General features: G+C 32.9%; 2 protein-coding genes across 3 annotated transcripts; one reads left to right on the top strand and one right to left on the bottom strand.

Annotated features, from left to right (window-relative positions):
* The first annotated feature begins 1734 nt into the window (after positions 1-1734).
* On the top strand, positions 1735-4237 carry LOC139872478 (uncharacterized). Its single transcript, XM_071860362.1, has 4 exons — positions 1735-2568; positions 3029-3099; positions 3243-3621; positions 3792-4237. The coding sequence occupies exons 1-4, from the start codon at positions 2461-2463 to the stop codon at positions 3954-3956; spliced, it is 723 nt and encodes a 240-aa protein (XP_071716463.1). The 5' UTR covers positions 1735-2460; the 3' UTR covers positions 3957-4237.
* A 3110-nt stretch (positions 4238-7347) lies between these two features.
* On the bottom strand, positions 7348-21152 carry LOC139873215 (eukaryotic translation initiation factor-like). Of its 2 annotated transcripts, none has more exons than XM_071861147.1 (9): positions 20867-21152; positions 10989-11060; positions 10613-10708; positions 10314-10493; positions 9932-10032; positions 9602-9689; positions 9133-9483; positions 8778-9020; positions 7348-8591 (listed from the first exon to the last, which is right to left on the bottom strand). In XM_071861147.1, the coding sequence occupies exons 1-9, from the start codon at positions 21017-21019 to the stop codon at positions 7635-7637; spliced, it is 2241 nt and encodes a 746-aa protein (XP_071717248.1). In that variant the 5' UTR covers positions 21020-21152; the 3' UTR covers positions 7348-7634. The 2 variants fall into 2 exon arrangements, with proteins under 2 accessions (XP_071717248.1, XP_071717247.1); XM_071861146.1 differs by lacking the exon at positions 20867-21152 and adding an exon at positions 12159-12503.
* Between the last annotated feature and the right edge of the window lie 1078 nt (positions 21153-22230).

Here is a 22230-nt window from a genome sequence, read left to right as displayed (position 1 = left end):
GTTTATTCTCAGGTGATTATTAAGAGCTTTCGCTGTTGCATACTAAAATAAGGACAAGATTTGAAGTCCATGCTTGTATGATATTGTGTAAAAACTGCATTCAAGAAACTTATTTTTGATGTAATATATTCTTATTGTAAACCATTATGTAATGGTCGTGTGTAAACAGTATATTTTAGATTATCATTATTTGATAATCTACGTAATGCTTTTTAAACCTTTATCGATAAAATAAAGGTTATGCTTGTTTTAAAAAATGAATGCAGTCTTTGAAAAACGTCTCATATAGAGGTCAAAACCTCGCGACGAAATCAATTAATATGGAACGTTTATAATCAATATGAACGGGACATTTCAATAGAAACACAAACTAATAACAAAGGTAAACCAACATCAAGACATAAATAAAGTAAACAACCACGAGCAACGCAAAACCCGGCTCCACCCTTATCCGCATCCCTCGACACCGAACCTTTGACAATTCTTTTCTGTTACTACGTATTAGTTAAAGTTTCAATATTCAAATGGCTCTCTGACTTTTTAGTGATGTAAAAAAGCTTTAAGTTACAATCAATGCAAAGGACCAGCCGTTCAACAAAGACATTTCAACTTAATGGCTAGTTGTATGGTCCTTACTACATCACTTTGTATGAAAGTACTTAAATCAAATCAAATGCTTTTTAGTGTAACACATCAACCAAACCATAAGGTTAGTGGCGAATTTAGAAATCGAAGTCATGGATATCACTAATTTAAAGTTCAAAACATTTACACTATCAAATTTTATTTTGTTATTAACTAAAAATCTACACTATCAAATAGTGTCATTTATTTAAAAATTCAAAATTTTTTACACTACATAACTTATTTCGGGTAACACTAGCTACAAATGCCAAGTTAGTACATCCCCCCTGTTTAAGATACTTCACATGAATGTGACATTGAATTGATGATTGAGGGTTGATCATGAATTTTGAGAAAAGACTTGTGCTAAATTTTCCATTAAAACCCTCCAACTTTCTTCCTTCTCATTTGTTACCCCAAAAGTCTCACTCTCCCTCTCTCCTTCTAAACTGGTTAAAAAGTTGTTGACTTTTTTGCCAGAAAGTGCCAACCATGGTGGGTAAACCAAGAAGTAGAAACTTGAAGAATGTTTTGAAATTACCAAAGTAACCTTGGTTGCTTGGTGGAAATGGTAGGTAGTGGGAAAAAAGATTCTTTAATTACTTATCTTTGCCAAATTTCTCCACTACTAATTTACTCTGCCATAATTGTTTTTGGTAACATGTACATACAGTGACACCCAACCAGAAAGTTAATTAAAGAATTGGCCTGCATCTTCCTTGATATCTTTGAAATTACCTATTTACCCATTGAGGCTATGACAAAAGGGTATAGTGGGTAAAACCAGATCACAAGCCTCTCATGAGTCATGAGTAGATATCCATTGCCCATTGGATCCTATACAATATTTTAATTTCTTAAAGATCAAAGTCCAGATATGAAGGAATCTTTAAAAGACGAAGTATTTAAATAGAAAAAGGGTAAAATAGTAATTAAGTTAGGTTGCCATCACAATCGCATTTAAAAAACCAGTGAGCAAACCCAGCCCTAAAAACAAGGTACTACCAACAACTGCAACACTTCAGGAAACACAACACTCATACCTAATACCTTTATCATCATTTTCTCTTTCTAAAATAAACGAAAAAGTCTTAAAATTTTTAATTGATTTATTCAATTTCCTCTGTTTTTATTATAAACAGACAATACCCTCAATTCATTGAGGAAGAAAAATGAAAACTTTGACAAAAACATCATCAGAAAACAAAGAAAGAAGAGTCCACATACACCACCCATCCACTCTGTCTCTTCAATGGCCCATTTGGACCAAATTTTTTGTTAAAAATATAGTCTTTGAAAGATAAATAAAGAGAGAGAGAAAGAAACAAATCACGAAAAGAAAGATGTCTTCAAAATCCAACCAAACCCAACTCACACATTTACACACTCACACACATACCATTACATTACACATATACAAACACAAAAACAAAACTTGACATACAGACCAATTAATTATGCTTATTCCACAAATACCCTTCTGCAACCCCCCAAAATTCTCCATCTTCATCACTTCATTGTCTACCAAACCAACCGAATTATATGGGCTTTTTGGGGCTTTCTCTTTGGTCAGAGTTTCATCACCATCAACAGAGAAAACAGGAAAAAGCAAGAAACTTCTCACCCCACACACACAAACCCATTCTTATATTTCTTTAAGTATTTCATTCCCACACACCCCCCTCTCTATCTATCTTTCATTATTATATCTCTATCTATATCTCTATCTCTCTCATCTTTATTTCAAGTCTTTTTCTTTTCTATCTTTCGATATTTTTCTTTTTGCATCAAATTGATTTCTTTTCCAATTTGGGAATTCAAGAAAGTTGAGATCTGATGAGTAAGAAGATGAAAGGGGTTGCTTTTGATTCATCTTCTTATGAAGATGTTAGGGCTAGATTCAAACATCAAACCCTTGTCCAAGATTACCTGGAGTTGCAACAAGTAAGAATCTTTATAATTTTTCTTATGATCTGAGAGTTTTTGCCTAAGAATTTGGTATTGGGGTTTGGATTGTTCAATTTCTCTTTAGGGTTCTTGTTGTTATGATTACATGATGAGATATCTTGTTTGATTATTGATGTTTCTTGATCATATTGTTATAGATCACATATTTATGATCTTTTGGGGAATAGATCTGTTGAGACTGTTTTTGGGTATAATATGATATTGATTTTATCTGTTTGATCTATGTTTGACTTTGATTTTGTTCTCATAATTGTTCGTTTCTTCAAATTGATTCCAAAAGTTTGGGGATTAGGGTTTGGATTGGGAAAATAATTGATTAGTAATAACTAGCATAATATTTTGGTACGCAGTATATAAAGTAAGACTTTGTTGTTATATTTCAACTTCAAAAGGGTATTCTTGTCATTAAACTTTAAAAAAATTTGTAAATTTACAGGAAACAGAGGCTGCAAGAAACAAATTGGAAGCCATGAAGCAAAAGAAACAGCTTTTAGAAGCTGAAGTTAGGTACAATTGTTTTCACATACTCAATTCAATATAGATTTATTTCCATTTAGATTTCAGTTACAATTTTGTATTTAGAATTCAAGAAATCCAAATTAGTTGTCTTTATTATGCACTGAATGAATTTCTGTTCTTGGTTTCCACAGATTCTTGAGGCGTAGACACAAATATCTACTGAAAACTAGATTATCAGCACCACAAGAAGTGAAATCACAAAATGTAGAAACAACCCAATTCAAGAAAAGCAATAAAGAGAAGGCGAACTCGAAAAAGGCGGCAACTTTGCGCCTTTTACCCCCTGTCCCTAATGGAAAACAAAGGGGGAAAATGTCTACTGAGAAGAAAAACATGGTCCCAATTAGACCACCTTCCGTGTTTAACTTCCATGGTGTCGATCTAAACCAGAGGATTAATGGAAACAATTTGCCTCCGGTGACTGAATTTAACCCGAAAGAAAGTGGTTTTAGCGCTAAAGAAGCTGTGGTGCAAGCTCGAGCTCCTAAATTTGACTTGAACCAGATTTCGGTGAGTTAACGAGTTATTCATTGTACAGCATTTATTAAAATGGTAAAAAGGGTTTGTAAAACTGAACAAGATACAATATAAATGGTGTGTATTTATTAGTTGTAATTTTTTTGCAATCGACCAAGGTTAACAGTCAAACTACAATTTTATTTTTGTTTGTTGAATTTCAGATGGAAGAAGAAGAAGAAGAAGTTCAGGGGAGTTACGAGGATCAAATGAAAGAACCGCACAATGATTTAAAGCTATCGATTTGTAGAAATTTAGGTGATGGTTCGACAAATCGAGCAGGGAAGAGGAAGATCTCTTGGCAAGATCCCGTGGCTTTAAGCGTATGAAGTATGAAAGTAATAAACATTAATTAGATGGATTAGATAAAAGTCTATATAGTTTAAGACCAAGAATTTGCATCTGAATTGGTTATCGGTTAAGGTATTGATCCTTTGAAAGTGTAATCGTATGGTTAAAAAGGAAAGTTTATGTAAAGAAAAGGTTTGTGTATTAGCGACTCTGTTTTGGCATAATAGAGAAATTTGAATGATGTATGTACTGATCAGTGCTTTGTGTATCCTCTTTTGCCGATTAAACAAGATGAGCCTTGGTTTTTAGTTAAATGTCGGTTATGTTTATCGTTATTCTTTAAAGCATGTTTTGGGTGATAAATAATCATTGTTTTATTTTATTAAAACAAGTTGGCTATAGTTTCTTCTAAGTTTTACAGTAGTATCACAAGAAACTTGTTTCTTTGGGTATAGATATACGCTCTATGCGTTATGATCAATGGTTTTATATCTTACAAAAATAAAGGAATGTTCATGTAGTTGACGTTGTTAGATAATCACTGGATAATTCGATTCTGAGTATAAAAAAAAAATAGGAGAAATCCTATAAATTTATCCGTTTTACTTTGTTAAACCTCTACTCATACTCCTTACATTCGCTGTACTTTTTACTTACTTTACAGTTTTAACGCTTACTTTTTACTCATGTGTTATTTTATGTTTTTAAGAACTTTATAACCTTATTTTTATTATCTACTTTTTGGATGGGGACAATTAAAATGGAACATCATAAATGAAATAATATCGGCGGACGGCTGAAGTAGTATTTATTTAGATTAAAGTAAAAAAAAAATGTAAATATAAAGAGAATAATTAATAAGAAAATGGATGTAAAAAAGAAAAAAAATGATTTATTTAATCCTTTTGAGCATGAGCCAAATCGTCCAAAGCAAAAAGAGAACAAAGAGAGTATCCGGTCAAAGAAGCCATCCACAAGTCACAACATTCAAGAACCTACACACTTCAGTGCTAGCTAGCATATAGATATAGATAGATTTTACTACGTATCTTTTGTACTATGTATACTCCGTAATAAACATGCCATATCCATGCTTTTTATACTTTAATAATAATCGGGTTATACTAGTGACACAAGTTTTCAGGAAGAGGGCACATAGCAAGAGTCGACCACAAAGCCTAATTTTAAATATCAACCATGGTTTATATTACCGTCAAATAAAAATGTTAAAGAGAGAGTTACGGAGTATATATTAGACCAATTCCCACGGTTTGTTATAGAGTATGTCATCAACACCGTCATCCGAGGGCGCCGATGGCATTGGTGCCACCCTCATCCGCCCTGCTAACCGTCGCCCTCAAACATTTCATATCGAAACATAATCGAGGACGTGTTCAACGGTTAATTTTTGCCTTGTAACGGATATATTGCAGTTTATATATATATATATATATATATATATATATATATATATATATATATATATATACACACACACACACACACACACGATGTATACAGCAAAAAACAACACTTCACACACACTTCAAAATAAATGATGAGTGTCGTTGAAATAAATGATACACTGATGCAAGCTTGCCGTTCAAAAAAAAAAAAAAAAAAAAAAAAAAAAAAAAAAAAAAAAAAACATACTTCACACACATCTTCAAAAATGGTGACAATTCCCCCGATGATCGTCTCGTTCGATGTTTATTACGGAAGTGGATTCGACTACTCCAAATTGTACGATTATGAACATGGTTCAAAAATTTCGTTTGAAGACATCGACATTCGAGACGTTTGTTTAGACGAGCTGCTTGAATTTTTGAAGAAACATGTACCGTTTGAACATACAGACGTGTTACATTATGATGACGACTGTGTTCCGGAATTGTCCGCTCTCTACCTTGGGACCGAGGAACAATGGAACGGTATAAAAGAAACTCTACTCTTCCGTTCAAATCGAATTTCTCTGTATTTGGAATTTGTTGATGATGATGTATCATTTGACCCATATGAAGGTGATCTATCTTCCAGATTCTCGTCGGAAATAAATCGTACGTTTTAAGGTTTATGATTTTAAAATAAAGTAGTAATTGTATCAGGACTTTCTAATTATTGTAATATTTATGTTTTTAGGATTTTCTAATTATTGTAATTTTGGACTTTTAATAAATTGTAATCGTTTTTTTTTAATCAATTTAAGTGTGTTTTTATTTTAATAATAATATTATTATTTATAAAAATGAATATAATATCAAACTTTAATAATAAAATATGAAGAAGTATGTCATGGTTGGCAATGGTGTGTTATGAGAGTGTTATGGGAGGAAGTGGTGAGGAAGGAGGAGAGAGAAAGCTGATGTGGCGTTGAGGAATGCGTCGTGGTTATGATTAGTCTTAGCTTCATGCATGTATGATACTCTGTTTGTTTTCTCACTTCACAGGATTTTGTTTGAGCTCATTATCGAGTCGACAGATCTCTTCTTCCACTTGTTTCTTCTTTAGCTTTTTGTTAAGCTTTGCTTACATTTGTTAGGTTCTTTGATTTGTAAGTTTGTCTTGTTTAGATTGCATGAGAGCGCCGATAATTTGTTTGTTGAATTGGTAACGAGTAAATTCAACATATTGTGTTTTATCTTCGATAAAGATTAGACATTCTTGTGGATAGATTTTAATTATGTCATGTTATATTTATTTTTTGGCTATACTACGTTTTTGTTTAATCGCATATTAGAAAATATTATAACATTTTTTTTTTTAATATTTAACAGATATCCATTAACTCACTTAATCTTGTGGATATAGATGAATGAACTGAAATACACTGGATATAGATATGAGTATCAATGAACAAAAGCTAAATGGAAATGAACATGACATAACCCAAACCGTATCCGATCCATTGACATTCCTATCGACATTTTTTAAAGCTTTAAACGATCAAAAAGTTAATCTCTTTTAGTATATATTTTAGTATACTGTACAATGCTTTTGTAGAAATAAGTAGCACTTATTTTTTGTAAATGAGATATATGCAACAAGATTAGAAACAAACATTTTAGAGTATCAGCATTAGTGATCACCAAGTCGAAAACTTGGTGCTGGAGTAGATCAACTTCAATTAGTTCATGATGTGGACGAAACTCAAAAACACTCGTTCGTTCATTCCGTATGCAAAACTCATAATAACAAAGAAGAAATACAAACAACAAACATATCAGTTTCATCTATTTTCCTCTCCATTAAAAAACAAAGCTTTAATCTGAACCAAATGTGCCTTTTGTACGCTTCATTTTTCAGACACAGCATAAAAACATTCTTTTAAGCCAATCTTTGTTTGCTCGAGTCTAAATTCACCATAAGAGTAACGTAAACATAATTCACCCCAAAACAAGGATCACACTTGATAAAACAATGAGATTTCAATAGGATACAACAGTTGCTTTTATGAACTTCCAAGTCTCAACAATAATAATCAAATTTAACTCGAAAGTCACAAAAAAACTAAACATATAACAAAAACAAAAAAAACGTCTGCGAAAATTTTATCAATCGAGAACACACTCGATATGTCAAAATTCATGGTAACGAGTCCACCTTTTTTGTTGTAACCTCAATACAAAAACAAGATAATACAGTTTTACTTATAACTCCCCTCTTGTTTTCGACATCATCCAACCACTTTTAGACGCTCCCCTAAAATAGGCGCTCTCCTAAAATAGGCTTTCACACGCACCCACGTCAGCTGCTTGTGACTCCAAAATGGCTGTTCCAGAAGAGCTCGAACTAACAACCTTTTTAACACCTGAAAAAACGGCTTTCTGATAGTAGTCATCCTCCATCTTCTTTAAAACATCCGCCACAACTTTGAAATCTAAGCCACCTGATAACACCAGATGCCCTAAGATCTCACCGAAGTTGTTTGGCGCTTTTGGTAGATCAATCGCAATATCATCCAACAACGCGCCGTATGAAAGGCACCCGGTTATCAAGTCGGCTCGAGTGAGGACCTTTTTGGTGTAAAGGTGGTCCAAAAGCTTGGATAACGGTTCGACACAAGGCGGGCTTTTTTCCAAACCAAGTGAAAGGGCTTCCTTAACAAACTCGGGGTAATATTCCGGTGCGTTCAGTTCCACCAAACATTGTAATGCTTCGTCCAATAAACGAACGTTAAAATACTCCTCGAGAAGAGATATCGTTTTTCTCTTCAGTTCATCGGTATTTTTCGCCTTAATCGGTGCCGTAGCAGGAGACGGTGTGGGGCTCGGTCTAGCAGATAGAGCCGCATGCGATACAGGAACAGAAGTGGTTGCGGGACCACCACTTCCTTGTAATAAGGCGCTAGACTTGCCGCCTATGAAGCCGCTACTACCCTGGGGAAGAAACCGTTGACTTGGTGACGGTGTCTTGGCGCCAAGTACCGGTGGCTGAACACCCCGAGGCATCGAGCGAGATCTCGGGACCTCCCAATCATCATCCATTGCAGGTGCACCGGGCATCATGCGGGTCCCAGGTGCACCAGGCATGCGGTTCAAACCCACAGGGGTTAAACCTCCTTGTGGACCAGTAGCCACTACACGGCTGTTTCTTATACTAGCGGTTGAACCCCGACGAAGACCCATGTTCTTCTCGGCTTCAATATGAATCTCATTAATGGTCTTCGCTTTCACCTATGCAACAGAAAATAAAACAAATACGTAACATCAGTTTTCTGCCCTTCTCAACCCAAACCCGACCCGATTGGGTTCTACCCGTTTGGACCCGTTGAAAAACTGGCACGTCTGGGTTTGACCCATTTGGACCCAAACCCGACCCAACCGATTGCCTGGTATAGTTTATAGTATAAAAAGTAGTACCTCTTCGCGCCTTGGAATCCAGTTATTTGATCTTAGATCAATAACATCACGAACCATGAACCTCATACGAGGAGCCAACTGTTGGTTCTTCGATAGTTCTTTGAGTCGGATAAAATAAAGATCGTTAATTCGCCTCGACTTTGGGCCCTCGTCAAGTTGTTTGCCAATGGTGTTAAAAAACTGACAAATCGCCTCCACATTTTCCTCCTCTGGACAGATCTTACTGTCAGCCCCTAAAAGCTCCTGATTGAACCAAGTATCACAATTAACCGTCAAGAATATATACATTAAATAACAAATAAACAAAATAATAAGATACAATAAATATTGCTGCAAGTCAGATTAGAGATGAAACCTGTACGATGTGATGAACGATCTTTTCTGGAACCATTTTCTGCTTCAGAAGTTCACCGATTAACCGGATGTTTCCGAGGGTCCGAAGCTTTATCAATCTTTCTCTATCCCTACGTTCTGAATCTTGATCGGGACCCGTCATCTGTCTAATTTCGGCCCTCATCTGCTCGGCACCTTCAAAAGCCTCTTGGCAATTATTCAATAGTAAACGTTTGAATGTTATCTCTTTTCCATCAGGTTCATCGGATGGAAACGGCGGGAGATTTTTATTAAGATCTGAACATAGCTGAGCATACATAGGACAAAATGTAGGCTCAAGAACGGCCTTGTCAAATATCAACGAGATCACACCCTGAATTGAATTAGAAAACCATATTATATATCTATATATTTTCCTTTTGATATAACACGACATAACAGATCAATATATTAATGATATAGTTGAACAGAAATTAGAGAAGAAACAAAACCTTTAGAATATCAGCTGACGTGATCCCCGAGTCAATAAGTTGTCCCTTGAGGAGATCAAACTTTTCCGGAGTCAACTTGTTCAGGATACTGAGTCAAAAAGAATTGCCCATAAGTTTTCAACTTTTTATAAGATTTTTCAAACGATAGCCATTACGACAGTCATTAACGTGCATAAAAGTGTTGAACATAGCAGTTATATATTACTTTTAAGCACGCTAACAACGTCCCTAAAGAATGTCGTTAGAAAAATCATATTTTATGAGATAATCTAACAAATGAAGTAATAAAGATAGTATTATTATGTAATATTTGAAGTGTTAGTAGCTAACCCTTTAACCGTCTTCAAGACACGATCCTTATCAGACATAGTCCCCCTGCGAACTGACCATGGGACCTCAGCTTTGACAAGAGGAGGAGCGGGGCCACCCGTCTGTCCCAAAAAATAGAATGCATTTTGAAGCAATAGTGAGATACAACTTATTACAAAAAAAGTTTGAAATATATATATAAACTTATTACAGAAAAAGTTCGAAATTTATATTCTTTTTACAAAAATAGTTTGAATTATGTAGACATTTTAGAAAAAAAGTTCAAAAGATATAAACTTTTTGCAAAAAATGTTTAAAAGATATAAACTTTATACAAAAAAAGTTCGAAAGATAAACTTTTTACAAAAAAACTCGAAAGACATAAACTTTTTATTGAACTTACCCCTTGGTTAGGAGAGGCTTGAGGTCTACCATATTGTGAGTTTGGTTCTTGCCTATTATCAAAACGGCTAAAATCTCGGTTGTCACGAGCAGCGTCCCAAGACTTCTCCTCTACGGGGGGTCTACCACGCCAATCTCGGTTATCAGGTTCAGAATAGCGTGCCTGAGGCTGAGCTGGCACCTGCAACCAAATAAAAAAAATCATAAATTAATCAACATAAGAAATGGGAACGGGGAGAAAATAAAAAATATTAAGCTTGTAGTGCCAAGAAAGAAAAAAAAAAACTTAAAACTACTAACGGTTCCTTCAGATTTGGTCCAATTCTGGGTCTCGCCAAAAAACTCAGTGTCCACTTCTTGTTTGATTTTCAGTATCTCCTCAGGGATGTCTACAACCTACAACGATAGAAAAAAATCGACATAAAAACACTTGTCGAAAATAATAAATTTCTAGTAGTAAATATTGCATATAAACTTTTTGATAAAAAAAAGTACATTAAACTAAGAACAGCATCATGACAGATCATAAATGGGCAATAAATAAGTTACTCTGTAACAAACGCCAAGGAACTGGCATGTGTGAATAACTGAATACGACTTGAATATTCGATTCACATAATTTATTACATATTTACACGACGATAAAAAAAATTAAAGACACATTTTAAAGCATTACCTCCCTAAGTTGTAACAGCTGGTCTCTGGTGTAACGAACACGCTCACGAAGCTCGAATCGAGAATCATTGTTCTGCAGAATAAATACAGAATTAGAGAATTATTAATTAAGGAGCCACCAATAGATAAGTAAAAAAACTGATACTTAATAACAACTATGATGAGACAAGTATAAACATAGACAATAGCAGAAAATCAAGAATGCATAACCACATAGACCTATATTTTGCACAACTTGTTACATTACACTATATATGACTCAACTTTGCAGAATCATACTTGACTTTCAAATAGTAACATTAGCAGCTACTTACCAATAAATGACATATTCCAATGCTCTACATAAATTGTTAAAAAAATAGTCAATTACGAGTGTTAACAAAGAGACTAATAAGCGCCTCATAATAACATCAATCATAAGCATAACATAGTACAAAATATACAATATTTACAAGGAAAGGACCATTCATCTTAGATTTCATACATCCATGATCCATCTTCATCTCTATAGTTACCAACCACCATTACAACTCACAAACTAAAAAAACTAACGCTAACAACAGATTAGACATCTCCCAACACTCTTTTCGATAACTCCATGCCCCAAAACAGTGGACTATGTATTAAATGTAGTTACTTTTATGCCTTGATACTCTCTCACAACAAGTCAGAGTTCAAACCTCACTAGTAGCGTATCTTGGGGCAGCAATAAAAAAGAGCCGGAAAAGATTGTGGGATAACTCGGTTAGGCAACGTACATCCGAGTAAAAAAAAACTCGCCATCCCCTAACCTAAAAATGAAAACTTTATCCGTTTAACCGTCTACTTTTATGCACAGATTATCCCATTTAGCATAACCCATAACCTTAATCTACTCAAATAACCATAACCATTAACCTTAACCATTGACATTAAATCCCAAAGCAAAATACAAACAATTAAACTAACAAACCTATCATAACTCATATAAATCAAATCTCACTTCACAACATATTTTATCTCATAATGAAAACAGTCTTGAAACAATATAGTAACAGTAATACTTAATTAAGATACTCTAAACTCTAAAAATTTAACACAAAACAGCACATATATTAGACACGCATAAACAGATGATGTATATAATAACAATAAAGCCCAGATCCATTTAGGGTTTAGATAAAGTAACAACCTTGAAGGCGGCAATAGATGTAGCACCGGCACCACCGTGAGGATGAAGAGAAGAAAGATCAGATGAACCAAAATCGAAACGCGGGGCACTTGTTCTTGCTCGATTGCCACCACCACCAGGTCTTAAACTCAACACGGTTTGATCAGCCTGCATACCTTATTCTTAATACTCTTGTAAATTCACGAAAAACCAACAAAAACCCACAAATTGAAATCGGCGATTGATGAAATAATAATCAAGATTTGAAATCTTCTTGATGAATATGAATATGAAGAAAGATAGGGTTTTTTTCAGTGATAGAAGGAGGAGCTTAGTTTCTCTCTCCTGTTGTGAGAAAAGGAAAAAAGTAGAAAGAGAGAAACCCTTATTTATAGAGCGACAATACTATACAGTATTATTTGGGTTAGGTGTTCGTGATACCGTTGATCAGGATAGTTGCTTTATAACAACGTAGTTAGAACATTTTTGATGGTAAGTTTTTACCTTTATCACGGCTCCATCACGCTATTGTAAGGGCGTGATGGAAGGAAAAATTTTGTGGGCGTGATGGGAGCGTCATGGAAGTAAAATTGGAGGTAATGGAGATATCAACAAATCACAAATTAGATAAATGAAGTTACATTTTAATTAAATCAATAAAAATAATAAAATAACTTCATCACACAACCATCACCCCATACCACTACAAACTCCATCACGCCATCACCTTTGTCAAATCACCACTATACCCCACAGAAACACCCATCACACCCCATCACGCCCATCACCACTGCGAATGGTATGATTTAAGATTACTGTGTGGTCCGATTTAAATCATACATATTACTATACATATGCATATTTAATTGTTATATTATTCTCCTTCAATCAACTTGTAATATTATATATATACAAGTTGATGTATTAACATCCCACACACAAAACTTCTTCATTTCTTTTACAGTGAATTACCTTCCTTTTCTTCTTACTAATGAACCAAACGAACACCATCATAGACTCGTACTCTCTGTTCTTCATCTTTTTAGCCAAATTTTGATTTAGTATTAATTTTCAAAATCTTTAAATGCAGAAGTGTTAGAATTCATCTAACTAAACTATCTGTAAGTTTTCAATCCTCAATTCTTTCTATTAATTTCTAATTTAGGAGTCAAAGTTTTGGTTTTTAAAGTCAACTAAGTGTTCTTGAATCAAATTCGAGTTTGTTTTGATATCTCCAGTTAATTTGATGATCCATAAAGATTATAGAATGATTTGCAACACAATTCATGTTGTAATCATAACCTATAACACTCTTAATCTAAAAATCAATTTTTGAGTTCTTGAGTTCTTCACAGTGATATACACTAACGTGAATTCGAAACAAATTTCAAAAACTAAAAATGCAGAGTTGTTAGGAATCATTTACTTAAACTTCTTGCAAAATCTCAAGTTCCAATTCTTAATAACGAATTCGAATTTGCGAGTCAAAGTTATTTTGTCAAAAGTCAACTAATTTGTTCATCGAGAAATTAGAGCTTGTTTTGATGTTTCTGTTGAAATTGACGATTCACAAAGTTTTTAGGAATGATTTGAAACATATTTCATGTTGTAAAGATTGTCCAAAACGAACTCAAAATTGAAAACATTAAAAAAAAATTTGAAGTGTTACTAGCTTCAGCAGTATTTTTTTTTAACTTTTTCTGAATTTTTCTAATCAAAAGAACACTTTTATTTTTTTGTTTCATGTTGTTTACAAGTCATAAATGAGAAACCGTTCGATTGTTGTTAAGTTTTTGCCCCGTTTGATGTTAGACATGGTGAAGAAGATGATGAGCATGGCATTAAGAAGTACTAGATAAGTAAGTTGGGTTGTAATATAAATTAGAAAAACTTAGAATGGAAGAATGGTTAAGTGTGTTTGCGGGTGAGCGAGAGGTCTCAAGTTCAAATCCGGTTTGGGGCATATTTTTCTAGAAAAGCTTTTTGAAGGTAGTTTTCATTTCTAAAATTATTATTATTGTTATTATCATTAGTAATATAATTATTACTATTATTATTATTACTAAAATAAGGAATTTATGATCAATTATTATTATTGTTATTATTATGATTATGATTATTATTGTTATTAAAATAAGTATAAGTATTGATAATATCATTATTATTATAAAAATAACTATTAGATATATAAAATCATATTTAAAACAGATAACCTAATTATATTTTTAATAAGTATTAATTAATTATTCAAGATATATAAAATAAATATATTTAAGATATGAAATATGAATCATTAAATATAACAAGTATATTAATATTACTAATATATGAACTTGTTATATGTTTATATATATATATATATATATATATATATATATATATATATATAACAAGTATATATATATATATGAATGATATAGGTTCGTGAATCCAAGGTCAACCCTATACTTTTTCAATGTCGTCATATGTATTTTTACTACAAAATACAGTATGGTGAGTTTCATTTGCTCCCTTTTTAATTGCTTTTGCAATATATATTTTTGGACTGAGAATACATGCGCTGCTTTTATAAATGCTTTACGAAATAGAGACAAGTGATCAAAAATGATAATTCTGCGGATTGATGTGCTAGGTAATTTAGTTACATGTTATAAGAGCATGTGAGCGCGAATCCTAAAGATAGATCTATCGGGCTTAACACCCTCATCCTGTAGGCTGCACTAGACATAAGAACTAGTGGGCGGATGTTTAGTACTTCGAGGATTATTTATACACTTGCGAGTGTACGTATCCATCTTTGCGAAGATGACTTATTATATTATTGTTAAGGTTGGTTACTGAGGCCTCAACATAAGTAGAACGGTTTTATACACTTGCGAGTGTACATATATTTATAAACGGAAATCTTGTGGTCTATTAACATATTGAAATGATTGCTATGATAAACCTATGAACTCACCAACCTTTTGATTGACACTTTTAAGCATGTTTATTCTCAGGTATGAAAGAAATCTTCCGCTGTGCATTTGCTCATATTAGAGATATTACTTGGAGTCATTCATGACATATTTCAAAAGACGTTGCATTCGATTCGTTGAGTTCATCAAGATTATTATTAAGTCAATTATAGTTGGATATATTATGAAATTGTATGCATGCCGTCAACTTTCGATATAAATGAAAGTTTGTCTTTTAAAAACGAATGCAATGTTTGTAAAATGTATCATATAGAGGTCAAGTACCTCGCAATGAAATCAACTATTGTGAATCGTTTATAATGTATATGAACGGGTTCTTTCAGTTGGTATCAGAGCGGTGGTCTTAGCGAACCAGGTCTTGCATTAGTGTGTCTAACTGATAGTTGTTTAGATGCATTAGTGAGTCTGGACTTCGACCGTGTCTCCATGTCAAAAGTTTTGCTTATCATTTCTAGTCGAAAATCATCTGCTTATCATCCTTAGGAAATTACCTGCTTATCATTCTTGGTCTAGACACATCTTACTGCAATGATTGCATGAATATTGTATAGACAAAATTCATATCTTAGCGTATCTGATAATTCATATCTTAGCGTATCTGTTACTGTAGACGTTGCCTGACAGCTTCCGTAGATTCCTCCGTAACTTATAGGATTTTAGTATTATATATGCATATGTAAATTATGTATTGCAGGGTACTAATCTACATCCTTTAATCTATTTCTTATCGAAAATCCTTCATCTGATCATACGAGGTGAATCCTTCAACCAGTTCGAGTCCCTCGAATTCCGATAGCTATTCCGATAGTTATTCCGACAGCTATTCCGATATGGAGTTTCACCTAAACTCCGAAAGCAGTGTCACCAGAATGAATCAACCAATTCATCTGATGGGTTTGTAGCCTACCTAATCATTGGAGACAAAAAGAAGGTGATCCTTTCCATCAACCAAATTCACCTCTTGGCGAAGAACCTGAAGCACTTATCGGTGAACCAGTCCGAAATATCATTTTCACCCTTATTTCTCGAATATCTCGCCACGATTATATTTTATATAAAATTCTAAACCTTATTCATCCGCTTGTTCTAACCGTCAATCATCCTGGAGTGATCGAAGAAGTCAACGAATTTCGCGCTCGAATAATCAATTTGGAGAATATGGTGCAAAATTTACCAGTTTCAGCAACATCACCGACACCAAAAGTACCATCAGTAACAACACCAGTACCATCCACCATCCATGCCTCAACATCCCATTCTATACCTTGAGTATGATCATCGTTCTACGTATCGTTGTACATCAATTATCTTTGTTCTTCACGGCGATTATGTAATCTCTAAAGTTTTAGAGATTATTCATTCTAGTTTCAAACGAAAATCAAATGAGATTAATATCACATTAACTCATTAAATCCATGATTATATCTGAAGAAAATATATATGTATATATATTTTCATAAAGATTGTAATTAAAAATTCTTTCGTACAAACTGTTAATGGTGAAAATATTTTAACGGGTAGGTAATACCCGAGGAATATTTAAATTTCACATTAATAAGTACACTGTACATTCTGCGAATCTGATTCAACAGTCATTTATTATCCTACTTACATCCACTGATATACGAATCCGTTCACCGCAGAATAACCATTTTCATTCAATTTCATATTTGGATTTTGACCTATCAGAATCCAACAAGTGGCATAATGAAGAAAACATTGGACAGAAATAAAATTTGTTAGAAACAAACAAATTAACTATAAGAAATTCTATTAAGAATCCACGCTAACCAAAATCCTAGCTAACTGTTAATTCCGTATTACCTTTTATTTATCGCAATTTATTTATCGCAATTTATTTATCGCAATTTATTTATTGCAATTTATTTATTGCATTTTATTTATCGCAATTTTAATTCTCGCAGTTTTATTTATCGTCATTTAATTTCTGTTATTTATTTTACGCACTTTAAATATCAGGACACGTATACAAGATTTTGACATATCATATCGACGCATCTATATATATTATTTGGAATAACCATAGACACTCTATATGCAGTAATGCTGGAGTTAGCTATACATGGTTGAGGTTGATTCTACAATAATATATATAGTTTGAGTTGTGATCGAGTCTGAGACATGTACACGGGTCACGATACGTATTAATTAATTCGAATATTATATATTAAACTATATATGAATTATTGGACTGTCAACTGTGGACTATCGACTATGGACTAATAATATTGGATAATTAAAATGAATTAAAATATTGATTATAATATATGAAACTAAATACTTCTTCAAGTTTTCCACTTGACTTCATCTTAAACCTCATTTGTATCTTGACGATTACAATCTGCGTTCAAACTTTTCATGATTCTTGAAAACACCCCAATCAATAGGATGAATCAACCGCACTTCATCCACGGAAGGAAAGATTTATGCATATAGTTATGCACCTGAGAAACTCTCGGCAACTGAGTAAACATTTAACGCGTAGCTGTGCAAATTCCTTAGTGTTATTATTACCGAAAATAACTTTGCAATCTCTTTCCAAATTAGCCAATTTTGTCACAGCTCCAACAAGTCAACTTCGATTTTTCGTTCGAAACAACCTTATTATAACCTTGATATATATGTGTACTCTTTTATTGTTACCGGGGAACTTTTTATATTCCATCATATTACCAGCAGGCGTACCAGCAACCTCGTTGCTCCTTGGTGTAAATCTCTCCGACAAGTCACTATATTTATCTATTGAAGTCTCATCAGGTACTCATCCGCATCTTGTAACAAGAATTGCCATACCAATTACCGGGAATCAGCAAATCTGTATTGTGAGTCTCGCAACGTTTCCACATCAACAGTTATATGTATCTGTATCCATATAACATTTATCTCTTAGAATTCTGATCTTCCATTCTGAAATTCTGAAAAGCACCCATTCTGCGAATTAATACTCTGAATTTTGAAAAGTTGGATGAAGCTACAAAAGCTGTAAACGACCTCAACAGCCAAAAGTTGATGATAAAGAATTGTATGTTGGCAAAGCTCAGAAAAAGTTTGAAACTGAAAAACTGATTGAGCAAACTACGAAGGAGTCTCTGAACAAATCACAAGGACTAAACTTGTACATTAAGAATCCCGATGATTCTGTTTCTGATGAAATCTTTAGCAAATATCTTGCTTCTGACTTCAAACTCTTGCGGACAAATTTTCTTCACCATCCTTCGATATTAGAAATTCCAAGATATCATCGTATCTTTCATTATAAATATCCTCCATATTTCTGAAGATATTTTCATAACTATTCTTATCTGAAATCATTAATCTCTTCGTGCTATCAGTGTTACATCATATAGAAACTGTTAGTTTCTATATTCTGTAAACTTTCGAGCTTAAAATATAAATGTTATTATAGTAGTGTTGGGAACTGATGCATGAGTTAGTATAATATAATGACACTTGATCAACGTGATTATATTACAGTAAGTCATGCTGAGTTTCTAATGTAACTTGATGATTCGTAGATCATAACGTCATTATATGCCATGTTACACGACTCTTACATTCTATCTAACTTATAAACATAACAAGAACATATTTCTTGATAGTTCTATCTTTTTCCGTAACTTCTGGTAATTTAACCAATCAAGATCGCACTATTATATTCCTTTCTACTTAGAACATTAGGATTATTCGAAATTTCATACCTACGAAGTCTGGACCATTATTCGCTTGACTTAAAGTCAAAAAGATGGAACTCCAAAATATAAAGGAAACGAAAGGGGTGAATTTATAGTAAAATATCCGACAGAGTAATCAAAACAGATGATCGCATTTAAAGTGGATCCTAATTTCCTTAATTACCGAGGAACCAAATCTTATTACGAAGATTTCCTCTAAATTCCTTGATTTTCGGAAATCAACCATGACTACGTCACCAGGCAAGATGAATCTGCATTTTATTCATTCCACTCTTTTGTGATAGCTTCATTCGTACTCTTCGAATAATCGAATTATTTTATCCACATCACTCAATGATGATAAGACTCTATTTATCAACTCATATTCGTCATGAAAACATTTTCATTGTTAGCCATGACCACCCCACTCAAATTTCGGGACGAAATTTCTTTAACGGGTAGGTACTGTGACGACCCGGAAATTTCCGACCAAATTTTAAACTTAATCTTTATTGATTTCGACACGATAAGCAAAGTCTGTAATGTTGTGTTTATATAATCAATTACTTTTTGACTGTTCCCAATGATTCACGAACCATTGCTTGTAAATATATGGATATATGTAAATATGTGTATATATAAATATATGTATATATATATATATATATATATATATATATATATATATATATATATAATAACATGAACATTAATAAACTATTAAATATATTTATTATTATAAATAAATATGTAAAATAAAATACATTGTAATAAAAACTATTATTTTATATATAATATATGTATATTACCTGTATATATATATATTGTTATATTTAATATAATTATTTAATATATATTTATTTGCGTAGTAAATTTCGTTATTTAAAACTGTTTATATATATACATAGTGTATATTAAATATAATTAATTTTGAACTTAAATTGTAAATGTCTGTAACTTTCGGTTGACGTTTAATTATTTTTAAAATAGGTCTAATATATATATATATGAAGTTTTAAAATAAAAATTGGTACATAATTTGATTAAAAAGATAATAGTTTTGATAAATATTTATTTTTACCTTTTCAACCTAAGTTTTTGTACGCCGTACATAACAAATTGGAACAGAAAATAAACAATTATCGAACCTTTTTTATCAGGTTTTAGACAGTTATTGAGTGAAATAATTAAATATATTTAATCTAAAAATTTGGAATTTTTAGGAACACTTTTATACGCTAACTGTTTAGCAATGGACACGACAGTACTATCCGTGAGAAGTGTCGGCAGTGTATAGTTTAATACATCCGTGATATTTAGATTAATGATTTAAGATTACTGTGTGGTTCGATTTAAATCATACATATTACTATACATATGCATATTTAATTGTTATATTATTCTCCTTCAATCAACTTGTAATATTATATATATACAAGTTGATGTATTAACATCCTACACACAAAACTTCTTCATTTATTTTACAGTGAATTACCTTCCTTTTCTTCTTACTAATGAACCAAACGAACATCATCATAGACTAGTACTCTCTGTTCTTCATGACTTAACATTGTATATATCGTTTTAAGACCTATTATTCCGAATAAAAAAGAGCCAAAAAAGATTGTGGGATAACTCGGTTAGGCAACGTACATCCGAGTAAAAAAAACTCGCCATCCCCTAACCTAAAAAGGAAAACTTTATCCGTTTAACCATCTACTTTTATGCACAGATTATCCCATTTAGCATAACCCATAACCTTAATCTACTCAAATAACCATAACCATTAACCACTGACATTAAATCCCAAAGCAAAATACAAACAATTAAACTAACAAACCTATCATAACTCATATAAATTAAATCTCACTTCACAACATATTTTATCTCATAATGAAAACAGTCTTGAAACAATATAGTAACAGTAATACTTAATTAAGATAATCTAAACTCTAAAAATCTAACACAAAACAGCACATATATTAGACACGCATAAACAGATGATGTATATAATAACAATAAAGCCCAGATCCAATTAGGGTTTAGATAAAGTAACAACCTTGAAGGCGGCAATAGATGTAGTGCCGGCACCGCCGTGAGGACGAAGAGAAGAAAGATCAGATGAACCAAAATCGAAACGCGGGGCACTTGTTCTTGCTCGATTGCCACCACCACCAGGTCTTAAACTCAACACGGTTTGGTCAGCCTGCATACCTTAATTCTTAATACTCTTGTAAATTCACGAAAAACCAACAAAAACCCACAAATTGAAATCGGAGATTGATGTAATAATAATCAAGATTTGAAATCTTGATGATGAATATGAATATGCAGAAAGATAGGGTTTTTTTAGTGACAGAAGGCGGAGCTTAGTTTCTCTCTCCTGTTGTGAGAAAAGGAAAAAAGTAGAAAGAGAGAAACCCTTATTTATAGAGTGACAATACTATACAGTATTATTTGGGTTAGGTGTTCGTGATACCGTTGATCAGGATAGTTGCTTTATAACAACGTAGTTAGACCATTCTTGATGGTCAAGTTTTTCCCTCTATCACGCCTCCATCACGCTACTGTGGGGCGTGATGGAAGGAAAAATTTTGTGGGCGTGATGGGAGCGTCATGGAATTAAAATTGGAGGTAATGGAGATATCAACCAATCACAAATTAGATAAATGAAGTTACATTTTAATTAAATCAATAAAAATAATAAAATAACTCCATCACACAACCATCACCCCATACCACTACAAACTCCATCACGCCATCACGCCACACCTTTGTCAAATCACCACTATACCCCACAGAAACACCCATCACACCCCATCATGCCCATCACCACTGCGAATGGTATGATTTAAGATTACTGTGTGGTCCGATTTAAATCATACATATTACTATACATATGCATATTTAATTGTTATATTATTCTCCTTCAATCAACTTATAATATTATATATATACAAGTTGATGTATTAACATCCCACACACAAAACTTCTTCATTTCTTTTACAGTGAATTACCTTCCTTTTCTTCTTACTAATGAACCAAACGAACACCATCATAGACTCGTACTCTCTGTTCTTCATCTTTTTAGCCAAATTTTGATTTAGTATTAATTTTCAAAATCTTTAAATGCAGAAGTGTTAGAATTCATCTAACTAAACTATCTGTAAGTTGTCAATCCTCAATTCTTTCTATTAATTTCTAATTTAGGAGTCAAAGTTTTGGTTTTCAAAGTCAACTAAGTGTTCTTGAATCAAATTCGAGTTTGTTTTGATATCTCCAGTTAATTTGATGATCCATAAAGATTATAGGAATGATTTGCAACACAATTCATGTTGTAATCATAACCTATAACACTCTTAATCTAAAAATCAATTTTTGAGTTCTTGAGTTCTTCACAGTGATATACACTAACGTGAATTC

The sequence above is a fragment of the Rutidosis leptorrhynchoides genome, chromosome 10 (genome assembly GCF_046630445.1).
Source record: "Rutidosis leptorrhynchoides isolate AG116_Rl617_1_P2 chromosome 10, CSIRO_AGI_Rlap_v1, whole genome shotgun sequence".
Classification (NCBI taxonomy): domain Eukaryota; kingdom Viridiplantae; phylum Streptophyta; class Magnoliopsida; order Asterales; family Asteraceae; genus Rutidosis; species Rutidosis leptorrhynchoides.
The sequence above is the reverse complement of the archived record's forward strand: the minus strand, read 5'-3'. Positions and strand labels throughout refer to the sequence as shown.